At 41.1% G+C, this 17,455-nt stretch overlaps 1 protein-coding gene and 1 long non-coding RNA gene across 9 annotated transcripts in view; one reads left to right on the forward strand and one right to left on the reverse strand.

Annotated features, from left to right (window-relative positions):
• HDAC9 (histone deacetylase 9) overlaps positions 1–16,897 on the forward strand; it is a 470,793-nt gene extending 453,896 nt beyond the window's left edge. For all 8 annotated transcript variants that reach the window (XM_077302512.1, XM_077302513.1, XM_077302515.1 and 5 more), the window contains one exon: positions 10,516–16,897. In XM_077302512.1, coding sequence (XP_077158627.1) covers positions 10,516–10,555 — 40 coding nt within the window. In that variant the 3' untranslated portion in view covers positions 10,556–16,897. The remainder of the gene's footprint in view (positions 1–10,515) is intronic.
• Positions 7,816–11,934, reverse strand: LOC143820117 (uncharacterized). Its single transcript, XR_013225243.1, has 2 exons — positions 11,820–11,934; positions 7,816–8,185 (listed from the first exon to the last, which is right to left on the reverse strand). It is a non-coding gene; the product is annotated as an uncharacterized LOC143820117 (long non-coding RNA).
• Positions 16,898–17,455: the final 558 nt, after the last annotated feature.

A 17,455-nucleotide genomic window follows, 5' to 3' on the forward strand; every position in this document is an offset into this window, starting at 1 on the left:
GGAGGACAAGATGAAACCCTGGGCCAAAGGCCAAGGGACAGAGCAGCAATCTTTGATCCAACCCTTGTGAAAGGTGAGTTTAGGTAGTACATCCAACTGAATTTTTACTCTTGTCCACAAGCTTGGGTACTCAACCATAGTTTAATCCTGTTTCATTGCAGGATGGGGGCAAGAAAGAACTCCCAATTTCTTAATGAATCCAGAGATCAAAATAAATTGATATAGGGAAGGAACTCGTGAACCTGAGAATTTCAGGTTCATGGACAAACTGGTTTGTTCTGGATATCTGAATATAACCTATGTATTTTCAGTGCTGTCAATGACATACCTGTAGCAATCATGCTTGTGGCATAAAGTACACTTGACATGCATAAAGTTTTATGGAAACTGGGAGACTCTATTGCAGAATTCTGAATATACAACCGTGCTCCCTTTGGTGTGAAGATGGCAGTTGAAACATGCCTATGGTAATCACACTTTATCTACTTGCAGTCTGATGCTGACTCTAAGACTGTTGACTTCACCAGGCTACAGTAACTCTTCAAAGGGTTGTACTGTTGATGCAGAAGTTCATGGCGTTTGTCACCTAAAATGTGAAGATGTCATTAGACTGCCTCAGACATATTGACATAGCCTTTATCAATGAAAAAGATAGTGGAGAGAGCACAAGTTTGACCAAGGACATCAAGTGAAGCTTTAACTGATCTAAATCATAGAATCATAGAATCGTAGAATCATAGAATCATAGAGTTGGAATGGGCCATACAGGCCATCTAGTCCAACCCCCTGCTCAACGCAGGACCAGCCCAAAGCATCCTAAAGCATCCCAGAAAAGTGTGTATCCAACCTTTTCTTGAAGACTGCCAGTGAGAGGGAGCTCACCACCTCCTTAGGCAGCCTATTCCATTGCTGAACTACTCTGACTATGAAAAAAATTCCCGATATTTAGCCTATATCGTTGTACTTGTAGTTTACACCCATTACTGCATGTCCTTTCCTCTGCAGCCAATGGGAACAGCATCCTGCTGTTAACAGAGCCATTTAGAGTTAATAGGGCCATTTAGAGTGAGCTTACATGAGAATTTTTACATATTTCATTCCATGGGATTCAGAAATCCTTCTTTATGAAAAACATAATGTCGAAGAAGAAAAGTTGGTTCTTATATGCCGCTTTTCTCTACCTGAAGAAGTCACAAAGCAGCTTACATTCACCTTCCCTTTCCTCTCCCCACAACAGACACCCTGTGGGATGGGTGAGGCTGAGAGAGCCCTGATATCACTGCTCGGTCAGAACAGCTTTATCAGTGCCATGGCAAGCCCAAGGTCACCCAGCTGACTGCATGTGGAGGAGGAGCAGGGAATTGAACCAGGCTTGCCAGATTAGAACTCTGCGCTCCTAACCTCTACACCAAGCTGGCTCACCCCTCACCTGATCATATATTGCTTAGCTCCAATCCTTAGTTTGAGTCATCCCAGCAGCTTATACTGTACTCATTTTAAACTCTAAAGATAGAATAAATTCTAACCCCCAGTTGCAAATCCCTGCAAAAGCTATATATGTGAACTTATATAAGATGCTAAAAGCAAATGCAGGGTTATTCATTTTCTGTAATTTCAAATATGAATGCTTTTTTAAAAATCGAAAACTTGGTGTGCAGTTGAGAGGTTTACAGTTTTATTTTTAAAAAGCAGAACTGCTTGAGCTTCTAGTCCTCATGGATGAATAAAATTGTTCTTTTTTTAAAAAGAACTGTCTACAGTGGGCAGAGGGCAGAACCCTTGAGTCCTGAATGGTTATCTGTCCTCACCTCACATCCATCAGCATTTGCCTGTAGCTCCTCCTGCCACTATTTTCCTTCCTGAGATCGTTCTGCTCCTTTATAATAACAGGCAAAAGATAAACAGCACAGTTTCAACCAAAAAAAAGCAAACTGGGAAGGGAATCATGCCTGATAGGATGGCAGATAAGCCCACATACATAAATGCTTCTTGCATGATTATTTTTGAGAGGGAATTTTAGTTTAGACTTCTCTTTATCAGCCCAAGATGTCAATGCGAAGCCTCTTTTGCTAATGTGGAGACATCTGAAATGAAATATAAACTGCCATTTAGGTCTGAGTGACCTAATTTCTATGGCCAAAGCCAACATTTTGGACTCAATAACAAAGCGTAATTAGTTTGGCAGATCAAATGACAGCGTTTAAACTAATTAGCAGCTAATTGTCATATTTTGAGAATGTGCTAATTTGAAACCACTGCCGCTTAGCAGCAATTGATTTGCTAAGAGCTTAAATAAAGCTGCCTCCCCCCTCCCAACAATGCATTTGCTTGTGTAAATATATTAGCTAAGCCATCATAACATCACATGCGGCAATTTCAACCCCCTTCCCCCTAGCCAAATTAAAAAAAAAAAAAAGCTTTTGCATAAACTAAACTGGAACTGGAGAGGGGAAAGGAAGGGTCTGAAATGGGGGAAATAAGACACACGATATAATATAGATAAAGTGGAATTCTAGCAGCTGCCAGATTCATTACACTTCCCCGGTCTGGATGAGAATCAGGGCACATCCATCACGGTGAATTCTTGTGTGGAAAAATGGCTTTCCTTGAGGGATGCTTGCTTTGCTTAGGAGCCTCTTCAGTTTCTTTGCTGGCAGTCGAGGGACTTATTTGCCAGAACCAGCAGGGCCAGAATTCCTTGAGGTGGTCCAAATGTCTGTGGAACATATATACGTTATATCAGTGTGATTTGTCTCAGTTATGCCCAGAAGTTTGTCTGTTTATAACTTCTGCCCAGGAAGCATGCAGGGAGTGGAGGAAAAGGAAGGAAAAGGAAAACGGGGGAAAGCAGGGAGAAAATAGTAAAGGCAACTTTTAAAAATCTGGTTTTGCTATTCAAACTTCAAAAAAAAAAACTCAAGCAAGAAAAAAACATTAAAACGACTGCTACTGAAAGAAATCCCCCTGTGAAACCCTTTCCTTTCCTCTGCCCCATCCTTAAGCTCAGATCATGAAGATACAGTTAAGCGATATTTGACTCTGAAAGCAGGACTATGCTAAAATGATCCTCGTCTTATTAAGAATTGACTGGGCTTGGGAACCTCAATATATTCCAAGGAAGGTGGCCAAACCATCCAGAAATCCACTGGACTAATGGTGTCTGCCCTTTTTCATAGGGTGAGTAAGTTTTCCTATCATCTAGCTATAGGACACTAGGGAACCCCAGCCTTCTTACAACTGATCCCCATCTTCCTGTGGGTCTTGCACTGTGGCAGGAAGAGTGATGTAGGGTAATCAGGTGGCACCCACTGCCCTTAGCTGATCACCAGAGTGATTAAGGGGCCTGTTCTTGAGTTTTGTCCGGGAAACACAAAGCGTGTCCCTGTTGTTATAGATGGGGTCTGGCTTCCAGTGTATGGCTACCACTAGCCATACTACCACTACCACTGCCATTAAAGATCTAACAACAAGGTTGCTTTCACTCCAGTTTATTTTATGTATGTATGTATTTATTTTTATAGACCACCACTTTTGGCCCAGCTGGCTCATGGCAGTTTATATAAAAGCATAAAACAGATAAAATCCCAGTAGAGTGATATTGGTGGCAACATTCAGCTATCTACATCCCCCATGCAAAGTGGAGCAGTTGTTTTCTCAGCATCTGCATGATGCTTTGGCCTATCCTGGATTTTCCCTGACTTTGCTCTAACCTTTCTACAGTCTTTGAGATGATCTTTTGGACAGCTTGCCATTAAAACTTGGTTACCCTATTTTTATATGTCTTATACATATTTTATGCCAATAAAAGGTTACTGACTCACTGAGTGACATGGATGGAAAGAGACATATGGACATTATACCCATTTTACGTGCCACAAACTTCCCCTTGCCACCAGAGGGCTTTGAAGTGCTTCTGTTAAAAAAAAAGAAAAGAAAAGCAATTGACTGTTACTGATAGAAAAGTATAGCATACATTAATTGCAAAATGTAATTACCATATATATGTCAATTACTGGTTTTGTTTTTAAAGCCTGTCAAAGGTCACTGGTGAAACATGTGAAGATGTTCCTTGTTACAGAGTCCCTAAAATTATAAAGAAAGCCATCATTTGGACAGTCGGTTGCCTCTTCAATGAGACCAGGGCCATATGGAAGCAACTCGAGTCTTTATGAGTAGCATATTATGCTTTCACGTTGACAACATGGCCTAGAAGTTGTGAACTGGGCCTGGCTTACTGTGCCTTCTTTGCAAGGGAAATGACATTAAAATTGAGCTTTACAGGTATTTCTCCTCTCACGTGGTAAAAGGAAGGTGACCCTTCTTGTAATCTTCTGCTCTGTGACAATCAGATATCGGGTGAACTTTACAACACTCCCCCACATCCAAGATGGCAAATAAGTTAAGCTCCATATTTTCCTACTTTGATCTATGAACTCCCAACTGTATTGAACACACATGAAGCTGCTTTATACTGAATCAGACCTTGGTTCATCAAGGCCAGTATTATCTATTCAGATTCATGGTGGGTCTCTAGGATCTCAGGCTGAGATTTTCCACATCATCTACTGCCTGGTTCTATTTTAACGGAAGGTGCAGGGAACTGAATCGGGGACCTTCTGCATGCCAAGCAGATGTTCTACTACAGTCCCAGGTATATTTTTACAAACTAATTTTTTAAAAAAAGAATATGCTTTGAATGGGTTTTTGTATAGCCATTTCATATCAGCTATACTGCCCAGGCTTGTTCCAATTTTCCTTGAAAAAGCTCTCAAACCCACTTTCCAGTGGTTTCAAACGAGTACTCCTTGTCCTGTCCTTGGTGGATGGTTGGACAAGCAACTGTTTCCTCCCATTTCTTTGGTGAGCCCTCTTCATATTTAAAACTGTCAGCATATTTCCCCATTATGTTCAGTGCTTTCCTATTGAAATAAAGAAGCATCATCCCTGTGTTTAATAGCACAATGGGTGGCTTGTTCCAGTCACAAAATGATAATGGTAACAATAATAATTGCTTATTTATATCTAACCCATCCAACGCTCGGGACAGGTAACAACATTAAAGCAGCCAAACGCACAAACTAGGAGCTTCTATATACTCAGAGGACTTCTCAGGTGTACTGAAATAATGACACAGGAGAGCCATTACTCAGGTTGGCTGAGTTCAAAGTACTTTTTCACTGTTTTAACCATTTTCTACTGTTTCCTAGTTTTGTTTGGTGGTTGAAGCAATTGCTTTAAAAATTGAACAAAAAGAGAAAGCAGAATTCACTGCTAATGAAGAAAGTGATGGCCATGACCATAAATGACTTTAGGGCAGGCTTTCTCAGCCAGAGTTTCGTGAAACCCTGGGGTTTTTTGATAGCCCTGGAAGCATTTCCCGAATGGGTGTGAGTTAATTAATTTTTAATATATGTTTTAGAAGAAGAAGAGGTGGTTTTTATATACCACTTTTCTCCGTCCAAAGGAGTCTCAAAACTGCTTTCAGTTGCCTTCCCTTTCCTCTCCCTACAACAGACACTTTGTGAGGTAGATGAGGCTGAGAAAGCCCTGATGTCACTGCTTGGTCAGAACAGCTTTATCAGTGCTGTGACAAGCCCAAGGTCACCCCGCTGGCTGTAAGGGGGGTGGGGAGCAGGGATTTAATCCCAGCTCACCAGATCAGAAGCCGCTGCTTTTAACCGCTACACATTTATCAGTTGATATGACCAAAAGGGAGATTTTCCACCAAGCATTTGGTTGAGACTGAGTGAACCAGCAACATCTACAGGGCCCTCCCAGAAATCCACCCATGCGTTCTGCTTTGGACCTGTTTTCATTGTTATATTCAGTTACTTCTGGTATAGTTTTAATGTTAATATTGTTGTTGTTGTTGTTATAAAAAAAACTAAGTCCCATGTACTGTTTTCTATGTTTTATGTAAACCACCCTGAGCCTCAGGGGAGGGTGGTATATAAATACAAAAATAAATAAAATAAATATATGGTCATAAATGGTCATATTGATCTCTCCCCCAAATTGTTAATGATGGGTCTGGATGGGGTAAGAAGAGAAGGGGCCCCAGATGGGTGTGTGCACAGCTCTTTCCCAAGTATACTCTGTGTGATTGTGCCACTTCTGGGGTTTCTTGAAGCCTCAAGAATGTTTCAGGGATTTCTCAACGGTAAAAAAAACTGAGAAAGGCTGCTTTACAGGGTGGAGGGAGAGGAGACAGATTCATGGAGAAGAAGTACACATATGGTGACTGAAGAGAACCTCCATATACTGAGGCAGATCAAAGCTCTGAATAACACTGCTAGAAGGCAGTCTCAGGGGAGAGCTTGAACCTCTGAGGTGTTTGTTGGCTGTTTAAGGCCACTGGTTGGCCACTACTACAGAGCGCCATCCTCATTTTAATGTGATGCTTTGAATCCCATGAGAGACCAGTCCTGATGGGCCTGCAGCATAGTAGCCTGAGATACTCTTGTCCTGCTGACCAAGCCTTTTCAGCTGCTGAAACAACCATCCCACAGCCCCACCTCCCACAGCTGTTTTGGCACTTTAAAGGATATCGGAGGATAGAAAAAAGGGCTTTGGTTTGTGTGAAGGGGGATGCCAGACTAGATGGACTACTCGACTGACCCAGCAGGATTCTTAACCAGTTGCCAATACACCCCCCCCCTTCAAAATCCTGATGAGGAATGACTGTGCTCTGGGATATATAGAATGTGAAGAGCCGCTGAGAGAGTCAAGTAAAGAGAGGGAAGGGGGCAAATTGGCCTGTTCAAGTCCTTTAGGCATAAAGAATCTTGGGTTTCTTGGCTTGATCCTTGGCTTGAGGATCAACACATTGTCGCTCTGCACAACTTCCCATAGAACGCACACATCAAGACAAGGGTCGCTGAGATCCCAGTCATGCTGGCTGACTAATCTGTTGAAAACTGAGGTATAGAATCAGGTTCCTGCGCATGTTTGTGTGAGAGAGGGAAAGAGAGTAAGGGGGGAGGAGGAGGAGGAGGGAGGGAAGGGAGGGAGTAACGTTTCCTTAGCAAGCAACTTGCCAGTTACTTTGGAAGCCATCCTGATTTTCAGAGCTAGATGACTCATTTCCAACTCAGAGTTTGAAGAAGGTGGCCCTTTTCCTGGCCAACTAATATCTGACTCATTTACCACTGAGAAAAAGAGAAAACGGTTCTGGCTGCGCACCCTTCTTAGGGGTTTCTCTACCTCTCCCTTGTTTTCTCCCTCTATTTTTTTTTCAAGGTGACATCATCGAGTAAACAGTTATTTCAGTTTGATTTATTCTGACATGCTGAGAGAAGCAGACTTCAGGGGGAAGCTGTGATTTTCTGGATGTTTTAATGTTTTGTTTAGTTAAAACAGAACTCTCTGTGGCTCATGGGCAGCAGAAACTTAATTGAAATTGCCACGAGACAAAAAAATATATATAGGTAACAGAGATGTGGTTGCTGGGAGATGAAAGAATAGGGATGAAAAAGATGCTACTATCGATTTAAATGAAACAGATCATTCAGTAAACAGCAAAAGGCCTCAAAAGCTCGGCACTTCATATGTGCTGATAACCATTCATTTTGGAAATGAGATCTACACTGAACTGATTAGAGCCTTGTGCTGCACAGACAGATGCATCAGAAATCATTTACTCTGAAAACATTTCAGCGGGGAATTGGCCTTTGAGAGCCTGCAAATGTAAGCAGTTCTTAGGGCAGATGGAGGTAGAAATTCCAAGAATTATTATGACCTTAGACCAATCATTGTCTGTCAATACCTGTGAATATCTGCGAAGAAATGGAAATAAGAACAACTGAGTCTATAATATATCAATATGCTACCTTCACCAGCATGAATTTATTTGCATTTTGAGATCTTCCCTGGGAGAACTTGTTTTTGTTTGAAACGTTGAATCATTTTGTTTGAATAATTGAATCATAGAGTTGGAAGGCAGCATACAGGCCATTTAGTCCAGCCCACAGCTCAGTGGAGGATGAGCCTAAAACAACTGTTCTCCAAAGCATGGTGTCAGTTTACTCAGGAGAGGGTCTGCTCAGTGATGGGGACTAAGTGGATGGAATTCCTTCTGCAAGGAGGTTTGACCTGTTCCATCATCCTTGGTTTTCAGATGTCTCAGATGTCAGATGTTTAGCTGATGGTTCTTTTACATTCTGCTCTTCAATTGGCTGCTTTTTATCTGTGTCAGTAAGAGAGTTTAAACATTGGTTAACAAAATTTACCAAATCCAGGTGGGACGTATATAGGGATGAAAGCATATTTAACAGGAGGAAATTACACGTCTCATGAGCACACTTAATAGGAAGACTTAGCCTAAAATTCAAGAGCCATGGATGGTGATACGGCCAGGACCAGAGACCTGTTCCATTGTTTGTGATCCACTGCAGAAAAGGCCTAGTGTCTGGTTGCTAGAGAAGATCTTCAAAAGGCTATCTCAATTCATGCCCTGCTCATAATCTTCCAGTAGCAACTAATTCCACAAAGCAAGGTGGATGTTTTGCTCGCCTAGAAGGAAGGTTGTTTTAATTTTCATTTTCCAGATGGAGAATCTCATTTGAGATATAGTAATTTGTAAGGGCTGTTCATGACATTTGAGGCCTGCATAAAATCTCAGTGGCTATTCCTCAATTTCAAGTCCAGTGTTATCTCCAGAATAATACTCAATCTCAAAAAAGAAAGAAAGAAAGAAATACAGCATATTCTTAACATCGTGAGTGGTTTATACATTCCCTCCAAATGAGGGCCCAAAGTTAACAGTACACAGTGCTGTGCCAGATTATATTCAACAGCTGTTGCAGAGATTTCTCCATTCTATTTATTTCCAAGCCTGCGAAGTAGGGTGCCACAGTCCTGGAGCGTACAGGGAATTCTTAGCCTGTGATTCAGTACCACAGTCAGTTTGCTTCTACTAGCATCAAGAAAATGTTGCCATGAGCAGCAATTGTAAAATCTTTTTCTCCATCCTTTTCCTTGAGAGCATTACTCCGTATCATCCAGAGCTGAACAACAGCAGGTATATTCTATCAGTCAAATGTGCATGTGGATTTCAGATCTATATGCAATGCCACCAACATGCCGTTCATAAGGAGAACATAAGAAGAGCTCTGCTGGATCAGACCGATGGTCCATCTAGTACAGCAGCCTGTCTCACACAGTTCCCCCTGAATGGCCAACAACAGGGCATAGATGTCAAGACCTTCCCCTGATGTTGCCTTCTGGGATTCAGAGTTTTAGTGCCTTTGAAACTGGAGGTTCCCTTCAGTCACCAACACTAGTCGTCATTGAGAGACCTATCCTCCAGGAATCTAGCAAATCCCTGCTTAAAGCTGCCTACTCCTGTCACCATCATTACATCCTCTGGCTGCAGATTCCACATTTTAATCACTCTCTGTGCAAAGAAGAATTCCCTTTTGTCTGGAGGATATAGGGCCAATGTTTTGAATTAAAGGAACTCTCACTTCCTTGCCCCTATCACTCAAGACAAGTTCCCAATGATAAACTTTTAGGACATTAATGAATTAATGTAACACACTTCATTTTTGACAGATGCAAATTTTCAGGGTGCTTTCATCAATGAAATCTCAACTGAGAGATTCACTGATGAAAGTATCGCAAAAATCTGCATTCTAAAAATTTGCATCAATTGAGGCTTCGCTGATGAAAGTATCCTCAAAATTTGCATCTGTCAAAAATGAACTGTGGTGTTGTTGTGTGTGTGTGTTCTCCAGCATCAATGTAGGATTAAATTCCTGCTTCTGACCTCTCATCCTGCTGGCAATGCAGCTTTAAAAATAATGTCTGATCCTCTACTCTCCAGAGCCGTTGGGTGAAGGGAATGCTTTGTTTTCTCTTTTTTGCATGTCCAACAGCCAATTTAGTTCAGTCTCTTGGCAAGTCTCCCAGGTGATTGCTAATAAAGATGATGTGCATAATCAGATTATTTATTATTATTAGATACCTGCTTTTTGGCAGCGGTCGGCTAATCAGATTTAGAATTTGAGCTCGGAAGTTTTAAGCAGGCAAACAGCCAATGGCCGTCTTACAGGCAAAGCCGCACAACCCAGGAACCTTTACTAAATTCCTTGCTGGTTACCTGATTTCGAGGAGAGAATCCTATTGTTAAAAATTGGGTCCATAAATGTAACAAAAAAAATCAGAGAAAAAGGGTTGCCCATTTTCTCCCCATTAAACTATTTGGTTATGTTTTCTGTTTTTTTTCTCTTTTTTTTTGCTGACACAAAGCATGTGTGTTTCTGAACCAAAAGGTATAAAATATTCTGACAATTTTAATATAAACAGGAACTTTGTGCAGTGATTGCTTGGATCGAAAATGTTTTTCCACTTGACATTTGTTTATACTTCCTAGGAAAGGAACTTTATTTATGGATAACTGAAGAACACAAATAAACAAGGGGGAGAGCTGAAAAATCAGCTTTGATTATGCATGAAAATCTACAATGTCATTGTGTACTCTGGTTCCGTATCCTGATTGCCTGTTTATTTTTCTAGAGCTGCTGGCGAGCCCATGGAAGAAGAGCCAGTCTTGTGAAGTGCCAAGTCCTCCCCTCTGATATTTCCTGTGTGTGACATCATTGTGTATCCCCCCCTTTCTCCAAGCACCCTTAGACATGTCTTGTCTGCTGCCTGGGTGGCACAGATCAGATGGAACATAAACACTGGGCACAAAATTCCGAACAGCAGCCTCACTTGTTCGTTGGATGGACTTAAAAGAGTCCTCCGAGACTCCTTCAATGTAACCGCTACAATTCTAGAGTTACAGTAAACCAGACCTTGCAAAAGAGACAGCCTTGAGCAGCGTTTCGTAAGCTGTGTGATCCATTCGCCGACTTCAGTGGTAGAATAGAAATATTAAAAGTAATTTGGTATTCATGGCTATGGTTGCCTGTAAAAATGGGAAGAACCTGCAAAACTGCAGAGGGAGGGGGGGGAGAAGAAAAAAAAATAAAGAGTTCCCAAATTGCACCACTTGGACATTCTGAACACATTTTACTAGACTGGGTTTTTTTTTCACGCTGTTAAAAATAGTTCCTAGGATTGGTTTCCTTTACTGTTCTTAATGTCATGAAATGTGGGGGTGTTTCTTTATAGTGCCGTTTTGAAAAGATGCTGTAGCAATTAATGAACTCCGGGGGGGGGGGGGGAATGGTCAGGAAGTTGGTTGAAATCAAACTCTGCTCCACAGCTTTCCAAACCGAACTCTGTTAAGTGGCTCTCTGACTTTGTCTCTTTTTTTGTTTCGCATTTCCCCCTTTAATGTGGCATTTTGTAACACCAGCAACAAAATGCACGCGGCGTGTAGCGAGGGATGGTTGGACTCTCGGCAGACGCTGCACAATCTGAAGCACACGCTAGCCCCTTATGGCTCAAAGGATTCCGGGAGGCTCCCCAAAAAACGGATCACTTGCCCCTCCCTGACTTAACCTCACTTCCAGTTTGGTGGGTGTCCAAAGAGAGGTAAGGCCTGCAGAGGGGATCTTCCTGAGATCCACTCAAAGCTCAGGTGCTTCCACAGAACTGGATAGAAATGTCAGTCACAGTTAACTCTGCCTCTCCCCCCCCCTCTTGCAAGCGTAGCATGACTGTGATGTGAGTAACTGCAGATCTATGAGTATTACTGAAGGGTTATGCCTTTTACAGATGTACGAACGCTAAAATTCTTACACGTGTTGCCTTATCGTCACAAAAGGGAAAGGGGCTATGGCATTGACTCCGAGCTCTTAAGGGGACACTAATAGTGAGAGAGGAGATAAAGTAGCTCTATGTAACTTCCTCCCCCCCCCCAAAGAACTTACCATATTGTCTCCCGTCAGCCATTCTACAGTGCATTATAGCCGTCTTTCTTTCAAGCGGCAAGCGATGCTCTTGTTTTATATATTTTCCAAGCTCAAAGGATACATTAAAGCCATAAGTGAACACTGTCAAGCTTTTTATTCAGAAATATGAAAGAACCCTTAATTAAAACAAGGTTTGAGGGGAAAGCCATGGTATGAAAGATATGGAACAATATGGTTCTAGTTATACCAGACTCAAACCTGTAAATCAAAGATGAAAGATTTCACTCAAATAGAATTATATAATTCTCTTTTGTTATATAGGCAGCCTGCATTCCCCCCCCCCCAACGTGTTTGGGTTTGTTTACAATTAGCATTTTAATTGCAAGGACTTTTTACTACTATATGGAAACTGCCTGATATATTTCAGAAATTTGAGGCAGTCTTTGAAATAACAAGTCAAGAGGAGAATTTAACCCAGTCGAATGTGAAGTTGTCTTTTGTTATGAACCCATTATGACTATGATAAAAAAAAATTACAATTTTTAGAAAAATCAAATCTTACTCAACGTTTATCACCCAATTCCTGTTTTCCTGACTAATAAAAGCACGATGAAGAACAAAACTTCTGAGGGAGAAATAATATTTGGTCCTTTGATGGTATTATTAGGGTTACATCTGATTCTACTTGACAAATTACTCCAATTGTCCAATAGTCATCCTATACATTGTGTTTCATATTTAAAAATCACCATGCCTGGCGGTGTTTATTATTTAAGTTTCATGGTTTAAACTAATATGGCATCATATTTTAAGTGGCAGTGCTGAAAACTTTACTTTATAGCTGTAAAATCCATTTTCCTTTCTTGAAGCCTAAGCTAAAATGAATGCTTGAGAGGAAATACAAACTATGAATCCATATCAGTTTAGCTTTGTGTTTATAACAAGCAAATGTACAGATTTTAGCTGAATGGTTTAGCACAAAATGGAACCAAAAATAAAGCTGTGTGTCTATGTACACTTGGGAATAAGCACCATTGAATTCAATGGAATTATCTTCAGAGTAACAAGATTTTGAGAGGGATAGAAATTAAACTCCTTTTTGTTTTCATTTGTGTGATCCGTCCTTCTTTATGCGTTATGTAAAGCCTAAACAATGCCATAAGGACAGCACCAGTAATTTGTTGAGCGGATCTGTTCAGGAGAGCCGAGGAAAAGACCTTCGGCTAATAATCCTTCCTTTATTCTTGAACTGTTCTTACGTAGCCTCCCTTTGCTGGAGGCCCAGTATAGGTAACCATATGGTCATTATTAAAGGCAGCAGAAAAATGACCATCCATTTCAAATGCTAATCTCCAAAACGCCAGACAATAAATGTCAACCCATTCATTATTACAGTGGTGGTGATGGTGGTTGCTAATGAAGGACCAAATTTTACTCATATTTAAATGAGTAAATGAGTAATATTTAAATGTCATTTGCTGCTTCCCAAAGATCAGCCCTGGTGAACCAGTGGGAGAAGTGGATACTTTTCCTGATGTTCAGATCTGATATAGCTGGTGCAAATAGAGAGTGTGGATGCCGAGAAGCTACTTTGCACCCTGCACCCAAGAGCATGGTCAAGCCGAATGAAGCTTTTGACCTTTTTCTTGAAGCAATATCTATGCACCCATGCACACACAGAGACAGAACAGTCTGCATCCCAAACCGCTTTTGAAGCTCCCTTCAAGATGCTGCTGCGAGGTCTGGGGGCCATCTGTTTCAGAAATGCAAGCCCAACACTGCCTTAGACACACACGTCCCTTTGGATCCAGGCCAGAATGCTCTTGGCCTTTTACATCTGCTGCAATACATTTATATTGGTAGACTCATACTAGTTCAGTTTGATCCATAGGACTGGAGAAGGAGAGGACATTTGCAGACCCTTGAACATTCACATCTCTGGGCCTGAAATTTGCTCAGCTTTTAATGCAGTTTCTACAAAACAATGCAGGGAAGAAACCGAAGTTGAAGAGGATAACCCAAGGGTTTTTTTGGTTTAAGTCTGAAACTAAAGTTGCAACTGTAAATGCAGTTCTATATACTCTTATCTGTGGATCCCATTAAACTGAGAATAAATTACTTCTATATATTTTCTTGGCTTGTGTGTTCCATTTAAAGAAATGGAACTTCAGTTGCAGCTCACTCATTCCATTGGTTTAACCTAAATTAGTCATGGCTAACTAGGATTATGATTTTTATTTACCTTTTACTACTAAAGAGGACAGTTAGACGGGTTAGGGGCATTGAAAGACTCCATTATCCCATGAATATATTATTTCATGTTTTTAAGAGTTCACTAGTGTTCTAAAGAATCAGACCCAAACGATTCAGGATATATAAAAATCAAACTCTTTCAACACTGTCTTCAAGACCCAAAACCCTTCAGTAGTAGGAGATTCCTCCTTCAACCAGCAATATATATTCATGTTCCAAAGGGGGAAGAAATTCCTCCAAACTCTGTTGCTAGTGTAGGTGACCAATAATTCTTCTTTGCTGAAATGCAAAGATTCTCTCTGAATTTTAGGGTCTTCCCAACGGTATTCATTGCATTCCAGGCTGACGTGAACATCTGCAGCAGTGGAATCATGTAGAGCCTCGTCCAAATTCATTTGAAGCTAACTAAGCCTGGAGACAGATGATAGTTTTTAAGGAGTCAAAAATGACAGGAGAATAGGTACATACACATCTCATGCATTCAGCCGTTGCCTCTGCTCAAGCCACTATTGGAAACCCTGTTTACAAAAGGCAAAAATGAGAAGAATATCCAGGACACAAGCAGTCCTCTCTCTTTCAAGTTGCCTTCAGCACCGAAAATACAACCATCTGGCTCTAGCCCTGCAAGTGAAGAGCTATCTACAGGACTGTGACATGTAAGTGAATTAGTTAAACCTAAATGCAGGGACTTGAGAAGTGTTCAGACAGAGCCAATAAAGCAGAACTGAACGCTGACTATGCATAGCAGTGGTATAGCTGCTCTTTCTATCTCGGGGACTTCTTTGTACACTCATATTAAAGTTAAACTTTCAATGGTAACAAAAACTGATTTTAAAAGTCCTCTTCCTTCTTTTGTTCGTGACAAATTTCCCCATTTTGAAATATGATGCCATAGGCGAAAACAATCCACTTGGTGCATCCTGGCACAAGGTGATTAACATTTCTTTCAGCAACTTGTCTCCGTCTGCATAATTGATAGACGTGTCTCATTTCTAATCACCTTCCTGCTCACCCCTCGTGCTCGCACTCTGTGTTTACATATTAAAATCCCAAATTGAACACAAAACCAACAGATTATGCGCTGCTATTCATAGCTTCTCACTTTTATCATGATAATCTAACTTGGGAAAAGAGGCGTTTGCCTAGCATTAAAACCTCAATTGCCAGTGGGGAAAATTCCTAAAGGGCCGGAATTCTTCTTGCTATCAAGGCTCATGCAAAGAGTAGCTTGGCCTGTGGACCACAATTGTAATGATTATATGAATCCCGATCCATTTTTGGTATCAAAGCATCCCGTGCATAATTTGAAAGTCATCATCGTACTCCAACCCTTAGTCTGTTGTAAATATGTTCGCTTTGGAATTGCTTGAAGTAGTCTTCAATCGGGTTGAACAAAGTTCCTTTGCTCTTGTGTTTCAAATCATTATTTGGCTATACTCTCATCCATGTGTGCATTAAAGAACCCTGGTTTGAAATAGAGCATTTGATATTCGGCTGCTTTTTACATGCATTCAGAAGTCTGGATTACATAGATGCTTTGCAAGCAGCCAATTATGAACTTGCCACCCTCGTTGAATCAATGGGAATCTGGCCGTTAAAACAGAAAGAGGCTGAGCGCCATCCAACTGGAGGCCACGAGGGGAAGGAATGGCAACCATTAATGGGAAAGGAGTGTGACATGTCAGCCTGCAACCCACAGAAAGAAAGAAAGAAAAAGCATCGGAAATTTGAGGCTGCAACTTCAAATTCTAGACTTAATTTGGTTCACTTGAATGTATTTGTTTTGTTATGGCCTTTGGCCTTCGGTAGAACTCAGTGCAGCATATGTAGGAATTCCAAACACTGACCAATCCCAGTCCTGCTTAGCTTTAGCAAGGTTGTTTTGTCATGTGCTTCCCAACTGCCTGGGAGGAGGAAATAAAAAGCCCTGGCCCTTTAATAGAGGCTTAATACAATGTTATCTACCTCCATATCATGCCATGAAAAGCTTCAGCTGCCCATTTTAACCTATTAAGCCCCTCATAGGACTTTTTTCCCATCCAGACTGGCAACCATACCCTTCAGAACAACCCCCTGGACCTTTGGCTAGGATATCAAAGGCTCAGCCCAATTTCCTTTCTCTCTGTTTGAAAGATGTCGTCAAACCACAAAACCCCAACTGCCCTGAGCCTGCTTGCCGGGAGGGGCGGCATATCAATCTAAACAATAAATTAATAAATAATAACGACAGCAACAATATAATGTTTATAGCCTGTCCTTCCCAATTGGCTCAGTTACTCCCTAAAGAACCCCACAAATCTGTAGGAAAAGAGAGAAGATGTCAAGTCAGCGGTTACTCTAAGGGTGCCCCACAGCTAGAGGTTCATGAGCAGTGATACCCCCTCCCATCAAGAGGTGCTCAGGACAGGTGGCCTGATTGCCCCCACCCTAGAAACACTGTTGGTTTAATCTTGAGGCCCCAGCACCCATGTCAGTCCTCTGGCCCCCCAATTCCAGGCACACCCAGCCATGTACGTACAAAAACAGTCACTAGAGAGTCACTGGTCACAAGTTTTCAAGAGTCATTCTGTTCATTACATGTGCTGTGGAAGAGGGAGCATTGATGTGATTGGACATTCTTCGAACGCAACAGTCTCTGAATTCATCTGAAAGATCTTTCTTATAATTTACACGATTTACTCTGTTTGCTGTTATCATACTCCTTCAAAAGAATGCTTTAATCATCTGGCTATTATTGACAGTATTAGATTGGTCAGCTGACCAAAGTCTGTGTTAACCAAACACCACCTCTAGAAGAAATAAAATCTTCTGGATTTCTGAGTTTTTTTAATCAATATTTGAATATTTCTGGACTGATTTAGCTAAATGCAGAAGAGAGTCTCCAAACCTCTCATTAGTTTCATTGTATGTCCATGCCCTTGGTAAGCATGTGTTCTCCATTAAACTTGTTACACATTGCTTGTTAAGTGTGCATTTCCTAAAATAAGCCTCTTTGATAAGTCCATAATGCAAATGAATGATTTGATTTCATGTGTTTCATTGAATTGTTCATGCACTGTGTACACAGTCAAAACAATCCTCTTTGTTTTTTCCTGGAACTGGCACTAAAAAGGAGGTAGGTCTCATAAACATCAAAACTGCAGGATGTGATTCATTTCAAAGAAGGCCACATTTTGTTTTCTCTGAGAGGCAATTTAAAGTAATTAATTACAGTAAATAGAAAAATGTTCCAACTATCAGTTGTCAATTGGTGGGAATCCAAGGGACATGGAGGCACTATCAAGTAATAGAGTGACATCCCTGCTGGGTGGGAACCCAGGAGAAAAGTCCTCTGAATTACTGGAAACTTTATGCTAAAACCATAGAGTTTCCAGTGATTCCTAGAGTGGACTGGTGTTACT

This window comes from Paroedura picta, chromosome 11 (genome assembly GCF_049243985.1).
Source record: "Paroedura picta isolate Pp20150507F chromosome 11, Ppicta_v3.0, whole genome shotgun sequence".
Taxonomy (NCBI): Eukaryota; Metazoa; Chordata; class Lepidosauria; order Squamata; family Gekkonidae; genus Paroedura; species Paroedura picta.